This window comes from Abrus precatorius, unplaced genomic scaffold (assembly GCF_003935025.1).
Source record: "Abrus precatorius isolate BTA unplaced genomic scaffold, Abrus_2018 Scaffold9, whole genome shotgun sequence".
NCBI lineage: Eukaryota > Viridiplantae > Streptophyta > Magnoliopsida > Fabales > Fabaceae > Abrus > Abrus precatorius.
In genome coordinates, this window is record NW_020874439.1 from 22897105 (window position 1) to 22905474 (window position 8370).

Sequence of the window (8370 nt, forward strand, 5' to 3'; positions counted from 1 at the left end):
GCCTTTTTCAAGCTTATCAACTTAATTAATCCCACTTTTCATCTCTTTCTAAATTCCCATTCTCTTGCTCTAATCCTTTTTTAGTGTTAATAAAATCTCTAAAGCCTTTCTTCTTCGTTTCACAATTGTTTCCTTCTCTTTCTCTTCATAAAGTTTAGGAGCCACGGGAGCAATGATTGTGCAAATAACCACACCATTTCTCCCACTAACTCTCTCTCTTCACTTGCATCCCTATAAGCCCCCACAAGTGTAGACACGTAGGTGAGGACTCGTATAAATTTGACAATTGAAAGGAGTGAACAACCATTTTTGTGTTTCTATTTCTTTTGCATTGTCAATCAAGTCAGCTTCCATAAATCACATGAACAACCATAGATTGCTATTGATCTTGCTTTTGTAATTCAGGCATACCAATTATTCTGTTAATTAAAGGTTTCGAACTGCATCCCTCTATGCCTCGCTAATGTATTTTTTCTAGTCACCCCAAAAATGACTTTTTGACAAATTTTTTATTTACTGATAGTTTAAGCTTAAACCGTTGTTCTATTTCTTAAAATCATACCACTTTTTAGCGTTTAGTTTGTCTTAGTTTTGAGCTAATTTTAAGTAACTAATAGTAGTAAATTTTTATTAGAAAATAAATTATTTATTATATTTTTGTATTTTCAATGTAATCAAAATATTTTTAATAAAAAATTATTATTTTTAAATGTTTAAATTTAATCCTAAATACTGAAATTAACAAAATTGTTATTTTAAAGATGGAAAGAGTTATGGAATACATGGTTAAGTCGAAGCAATAAAATTACTGCAAAGAAAAAAAAAAGTGTATTTCACACCAGCAACCACCTCAAAATAAAACAAAATAAAATATTAGTAGAAGATATACACCGATACCTCGGCAGTTCATTAAAATAGGGAAAAAGAGAACATTTTTAATTTGAAGATGTCACGGGCAATAGAATCCAGAAAAATAAATGAACTCCGAAAGCCCAAAGTTTAGTTCTGGAGCCGCATTAGTTGACTGTGCAAACAGGAGTATAATGGCAATGCCTCATAATACAGTATAATACCTTATGTTGGAAGTGCTCCACATGTTCATAGCTTTCATTTCCCATATCTAATCAAGAGTAAAAACACTACCCTTTTAATCATAAAAAGCACCAATTAAAGAAGAGGCAAGGGAGCATGGTAATAATCAAAGATTTTCCAGTGAAGTTAAAACTCCATTAAATGACATCTCTTATCATATATTGAATGGAGGAAACTACACAATTACACACATCTACATCCAGAGTAAGATAGACATCAATAAATTTATCTTGCAGGAGTGGAATCTTCTTTGCAGGATCATAACATCTAGGATCAATATCTGCTTTGCATGGTCCTACAAAACAATGCACTTCCCTTCTTTTCTTATATAAAGAAAAAGCAAGGATCTAATGTCAATTCATGTGATGAAGGGGGAAAATAACTTGGAAGAGAGAAAGAAGGGGAAGGTGAATTGAATAATCAAAGTATTAATTTTAAATAACTGAAATTCCACATCATTATTGACAGCCTGGCCAACCTTACTCCTTCCCCAACCCTTATAAGAGCATCCAAAAGAAACCACTCTCCAAAACTCTCTCTCTCTCTCTCTCTCTCTCTCTCCATCATCCTTTGTTTTCTCCTCACTTCTAAGGCGTGGAATTTGGCTTTCATTACTGTCTCTCTCTAAACCATCAAGCACTCATCAATACCCATGTCTGCTTCCTTTCTTCCTCTTTCCTCTTATGTCCTTCCACAGTGATTTCCAAACACAGCACTCTTACACAGTCCTTGTTTTGGAAATATAGCCATGGCTTTGTCCTTTCTCACAATCATTTCTTTCTCCTCATAATTCCCTCTCTCTCTCTCTCAGTCTACTAAAGTTTTTCACAGTAATACTATTTGAAGCAGACAACAAAGGCCAAGTAATTAATACCATCCAAAATCCCCTGTTTCCCTCATTTCTGTTTTTTCCTCTGTTCTTCTCTATATAAAAAAACAGAACCATCATCCCAATGGACAAGTGGGATAACAAACCCTTAAGAAAACACCACCACAGAGAAAACCCATCTTTCTCTTCCAGTCTCCTCGATGTAATCTACCGTTCCATCGACGAACACGCGGAAGAGAAGGTAGAAGAAGACCAACTCATCTTCTACAAAGAAACCATGAGGAAACAGAAACAGAGCAACTGTTTCAGAGAAGAACCTGAAGCTGAAAAACTCAACTCTCGCAGGGCCAGAAAGGTGGAGAATTGGATTGAAAAGAGGTCCACAGAGAAAGTTTTAATGGGAAGGAACTCATTGACAGAGTTTGAAAGAAGAACACGAAGCAATTCAAACACACTCTCCATGTATTCAAGCTCAACCTCCTCTGAGTCAAGTTCTGTTGGTGGCTTTTCTTCATCAGAGTCAGAGTCCTTCTTTGGAGTGCAAAGGCCAAAGCCAATAAGAACAAGTGTTTCTGAAAAAACCAACTTTGATGCACTTCACAGTTACAAGAACCACTCTTCTCAAACCCAAAAACCAAAGCATGAAAATGGGTTTGGGAAAACCAAGTCCAAAGCCTTGAGAATCTTATATGGTGACTTGAAGAAAGCAAAGCAACCCATTTCACCAGGTGCAAGACTTGCAAGCTTTCTCAATTCTCTCTTCACTTCAAGTGGGAGTGCAAAAAAGGCAAAAGTTTCAGCTTCTGTTGTGGCTGCAAGGCACGAGTCCAAATCAGCACAACCCAGTTCAACTTGTTCATCAGCATCTTCATTTTCAAGGTCTTGTTTGAGCAAAACCCCTTCTTCAAGATCAGGTGCTAAAAGGTCTGTGAGATTTTGCCCTGTGAGTGTGATAGTGGATGAAGATTGCAGGCCTTGTGGGCACAAGAATCTGCATGAGGGTGAAGAGGGTTTGGTGAAATCCTCTGTTTCTTATGGGAAGAATAGTAGTGAAGAACTTAGGTTGCATGTGATGCAAGAGAGTCGCAGGGTGGAGGAGTTAGCCAGAGATTTGTTGAAGAATTATCAGAAAAAGAATGAATTGGAGTTTGGTGATGTTATGCATTATGATGATGATGATGATGATGTGGCTAGTTGTTCAAGTTCTGATCTTTTTGAGTTGGATAATCTATCAGCAATTGGGATTGAGAGGTATAGGGAAGAGTTGCCTGTGTATGAAACTACCCATTTCAATACCAATCGCGCCATTGCCAATGGCTTCATTATGTAATTTTGAGGAAAAAAAAAAGTGGGGTTACTTCTTAATTAGAATTTAATGGTGTGGGGGTTTACATCAGATAATAAGATTTCTCCTTTTTCTTTAATCCAATTCCCTTTTCTTTCTCTATGATTTTTCTCCTTTTGTTATTAATTTTTCTTACTAGCATTTTTCATGGTTGTGTGTTTGATTTTATGGTTAAAGTGTGTCTCTCATGCAAAATCATTGAGCTAGAGAGAAGGTAACGTTTGCATTTGATGAGGATGTTTGCACAAGAAATGGCAAAAAGGAAAAAAAATAAAAAAGCAATTAAAGAGGGGGAAGAAGATGAAGATGAAGTTGAAAGCAAAGGCAGAATTTCTACACTTATTCATGGCCAGAGAAAAGCGGGCTTTTGCTTTCTCTCTCTTGTGGATGGGGGCCTCTTTTGCTTGAAATTAACACTATCCTCATGCAACTCATATGCGTGGGAGCAATAGTCAAAAAGTGACTATGTTAATCTAATGGCATCCTTTTCTTCCTTTTAAATTTTCGAAATTTATTTTACTTAATAATCATCTCAAACTTAATTTCTCAAATGAACTTTTTTTTTGGTAAAATTACTCGGTGGAAAATTTCAATTGAAACATTGCTAATTTTTAGAGGCAGCAAAAAAGAGGTCAAATGATGGGTTTAATGGAAAAAAGGGGTGGAGATATAAGGCATGGTCTCCAAAGATGTGGACAAAAGATCTCTTCTTGGATTCTCTAAAACCTTGATGTCAAATTGGTTGGCTTCCAAGCCAAGAGCTTGTCCCTGAATTATTTGAAAGGCTAATACAAATCACTGAATATTGCTAATGATCTCTTACCTTCCACCCCAAATCTCTCTATCATCTCAAGTCCTTTCTCTCTGTTTTTCTTATGTTTCATACATGTTTGCCTTTTACTTTTTTTTCTCATTTTTTGTCTCATTCTCTTCAATGAAATAGATCTTAAGTCAAATTTAATCCTTTTCCCTTTAAATGTTTCATGTTCATAAAAAACATTCTGTAGTTTCTATCCCAAAAAGACTACATATAATACATGAGGACAGAAAAAAAAAAACCAACTTTATGGGGATTCTCACATTATCTTGCATCTATTAAGGGAAACTCAAGATAAACAAACAAAAACGTTCAGATTCGAGTCCAAAATTGTCATTTACTTTTCTATAGGATAATTTTTCTTTATCCTTGTTTTTCTACAACCAAACGATTATGACATTCTTTCCTCTCTTTTTTTCTTCTTTTTTGCTCCTTACAAAAATTAGTATATCTCTTCCTTTATTCTTCAAATTAGCATAAAAAGCATCATCCAGCTGAACAATTTAGAAAACGAAACAATGCTAATAAAAAATTAGCAACAGAAACTTTGGAGGACCACTAAATCATAACAGTGTGATATGCTGATTAAGTTGAATGGCCTTAACTAACACATTTTTAAGGGAAAAATCTAAACTTTCAAAGCTAGCTAGCTTGCACTGTAGGAAAAGAAAAGGCTATGCTATGCTCTAAAGTGTCATAGGCGAAGAATGGCTTTGTAGGGCGTGGTGTAGTCGTGGACCTGTGATGCCCTAACCGCAAATGACAAAACATTAAGATATTGATTAGTGAAGGGAATTTGGCATGCAACTGTGTAATTATTGGATTAAAAAATCACTTTGTAATCTAATAAAAATGATTTGCTTCAAATTTAAACACCATAACTGTTACTGTTTTCATATGGTTGGTGAAGTGGGGAGTACAACAATGATAATATATACTGGATAGTGGGTGTGAAACCACCTACTCATCAAGTGTTGACGATTCCTTGGATTCCAAATAATTTTAATAATAACAACAACAATCGTCTTCCCTTAATTAAACTTAACTATGAACTTTCTTTTTTACTTTAAATGGAATTAAAACTACCTATTTGGTTTCTTGAGTTTTATCATGCATGAGAAGTTAATTTTCGCGCTGTTTGTAGAGAAGTCCTACCGTGATTTTGTTGATATCAGAAACTTGAAAAAGTGACGTAAGTGGGGGCATTATTTTCCTTCTATTTCTTTTTTCTTTTATAGATTATGATATGCTATTGTGATTTGGGTCAAGTTGATCAAGTTATTTATTTGTATGAAGTAGATTATTATTTAGGTTTTACTTTTCTTATTCATTCGATTATATCAACATGAAGATAGATGGATTTGGGTTGTAAATTAGGTGAGTTGGGTTAAGGTAAATCATAAAGATTATATAAAAGAGTATATATATTTGTCTAATGAGTGGTGGGTCGAAGTTCGTGAACGCTGTAAGTGGACATAATTGTGAGATTCTTGCTTTATTTTCTACTTAAAAAATTAGTTTAAAAACAGGATCTTTCAAAATGAGTAAATTTATATTAATATTTTATCTTAGCTTCACTTATCTCTTATATTGTATATATGTTGTGTCTGGCTCTTTCATTGCATTACTTTAAGATCTTGTGATCATGTTCAGTATTTAGTGATTGGCAAGACAATAAGGAAGTTGGATTTTGCCAAGTTACACATCAATAACCGACATGATTTTAGTGAAATCAACCCTTTCATCAAGAAAAAGGAAGAAAAAAAAGCTTGTATGTCAGAAAAGTAGCAAAACATAAAACTATATTAGTTTAATTTGAATGTTGTTGAAACTTAATACAGAACGGTGAAGACAAAAGAAAAACATATATGAAATTTAATCAAAGCACGCGCAAGAGGGAAAAGCAAAGGAAATCCTCAAATCCATATCCAAATAACAAAGCCTAAAATAATAGGGAAACAAAGAAAAGAGGATAGGTCTGAAAAACTGTTTAGTGATTTGCTAGGGGAGGGCAAAAAAAAAGAAGGCAAAAAAGATAATAGCCTTCTAAAAGAACAGAATCGTTATTTCTATAAATTTCTTTTTTACTTTTTCCTTTTTAATAAACTTTGGTAAAAAAAAAATATCAGTAAAAATTAATAACTTTGAACTGTTTATACACCTTGTGTCATCAAATTATCTCTTCTACAAACATTAAAACTTTAATAAAAGAATATTACTTATAGAGGGTTATATATAGGGAAATTATTTTATGTTTCAAATAAAGAATACGACAGCAATTTGGTTTGAGATGTTTCTGTATAAAAAACATTACGAATGTCTAAAGTATATGATGCAGAGTCATAACTATAAATAAAAAAAAAAATTCAAATAATTCGTTTATTTAGAATCTATTTAGTGAGCTTTTTCATTAGCAGTATTTCCTTTTTTATATTCCATTCCTGGTAGACAATAAAATTATGAGAAGCGCATATCAGCAGCATCTTTACAACTTTTCTGTTGTTGATGAGAATTTATTTCATGGAATTCATAATGAGAAGCGAAGTTTCCTGGATCCATTAATTAACCTACGCATGCATGCGTGTGTGTGCATACATACATATATGCAAGCATCATGTCTTTAAGAATATGTTACCAACAACCTTGCACCCCACATACATATATACACAGACCATTTCTTTGTCCAAAACCGTTTCTTGTCGCTCATTATTTTAGCAAACTTTTCAAATGATTTACACAAAATCCCGTAATTAATTATTTAAGTGATTAATTGAGTTCGAGAACATTTCCCATATTTCGACACCCGGTTAATCTTTGAAATGTAGAACAGATTAAAGTTATCCTTTATAATAGACCAAATCAACAATTCTCTCACCTTTGGTTTTCTCTCTTACAATGTTCTTATTGCTTTTTATTTTCTCTTCTTTATTTTCTTCTTGAATATTGACAATTAATCGGCTTGTCCAATATCAATGTGTGGGAAATTGGTGAAGGAGAGGCCGTGGGACCAGGGCGCACCCAAAATAACGATATATATTTTAAAAAATATATATATAGGTTGAGTTTCACTAATTCAAAGTTGTGTAACCTCTATACTATAACGAAAAAAATTATATACTTCGAGATGATAAGACTTTTCTTAATCCAAGTAATTAATGTCTGTTGAATGTTTTTATATATAGATAGATCCGACTATATCATTCATAATTTCACATATTTAGTAAGAATATTCATACACATTAATTTAATGGCTAGTATTTAACTAGGTAGGTGTACGAAAAAAGCACTCACTAGTCACTACATACAAATTGGATTCAGAACTTGAAAGCCAGCTTTAGGCCACATCACATAGACATAGTAACCTTCAACTTCTTTTTTGCTTTTCTTCCCTTTGCACCCACACGTGATGAATTGGTCCTACATGTCCCAGAACTGTTGCGCATGCACACGTGTGCCCTCACCTTCACTTATCCCTTTGAGACCTCTCTCTCTCTATCTGTCAAAGCAAAGCAAAGCAACACGGAAACATCAATGTATTATGTATATTGATTCATCACTCATTCTCATCCATACAAGCTCTCTTCTATAATTCATTCTTAATGCTTATTGCCGTATATATCTTTCAACACATATATAGATGGAACGATTTTAATTTTCATGTATGATTTTAAAAATTATATATCTCAAGAGTATAGTCATCTACACACACGTATACAAGTATGAACCACATTTAATTTAATTCAAGATTGATATTTACATTAATTCATTTAAGGGTGAAAGGGTTGTGTGTAGGGGTCCTTCAATTTGATAAGCGTTGCTTCCCTACTGCCTAGCAAGAAATACCACTCAAGTGGTGACACTTGTGTGGGATTCACACGTGTGGCTCCATCACCTTGTTTTTGTTTGGTGCCGCAAGTGCCTAATTTGACTTTGATGGTTGATGTGGAGGATGAAGGGTGTGTGTGGGGGTTTGGTTCTTTTGAATTTGGAATGGTATGTGTACAATTGGTAAAGTGAAAGCATCAGGGTTTTTGAAGAGGTGAAGGTAGCAGCTTTAGTAAAAGAAAGTAAAAGGGCAATGCAAGGGATCGTGGATTTGGATGTGTGATTCACTGTGTTTGTCTATACGGAAAATAGAAAAAAGAGAAAGTGAACAAAATTTTGGTGATCCCAAGAAGATTGCTTGTCTTGAAATACTTAATTGTTAGCAGCTTTAATTTCTCTTTGAAGAGACAGAGACTTGTGTGGGAGATGGTCTATAGGAGGGTGCGAGATTCTCCTGGGTTA

The 8370-nt window shown here is 34.1% G+C and overlaps 1 protein-coding gene across 1 annotated transcript; it reads left to right on the plus strand.

Moving 5' to 3' along the window:
- The first annotated feature begins 1565 nt into the window (after positions 1 to 1565).
- LOC113850105 (protein BIG GRAIN 1-like B) lies at positions 1566 to 3302 on the plus strand. The gene has a single exon (XM_027480473.1). The coding sequence runs from the start codon at positions 2046 to 2048 to the stop codon at positions 3249 to 3251; it is 1206 nt and encodes a 401-aa protein (XP_027336274.1). The 5' UTR covers positions 1566 to 2045; the 3' UTR covers positions 3252 to 3302.
- Positions 3303 to 8370: the final 5068 nt, after the last annotated feature.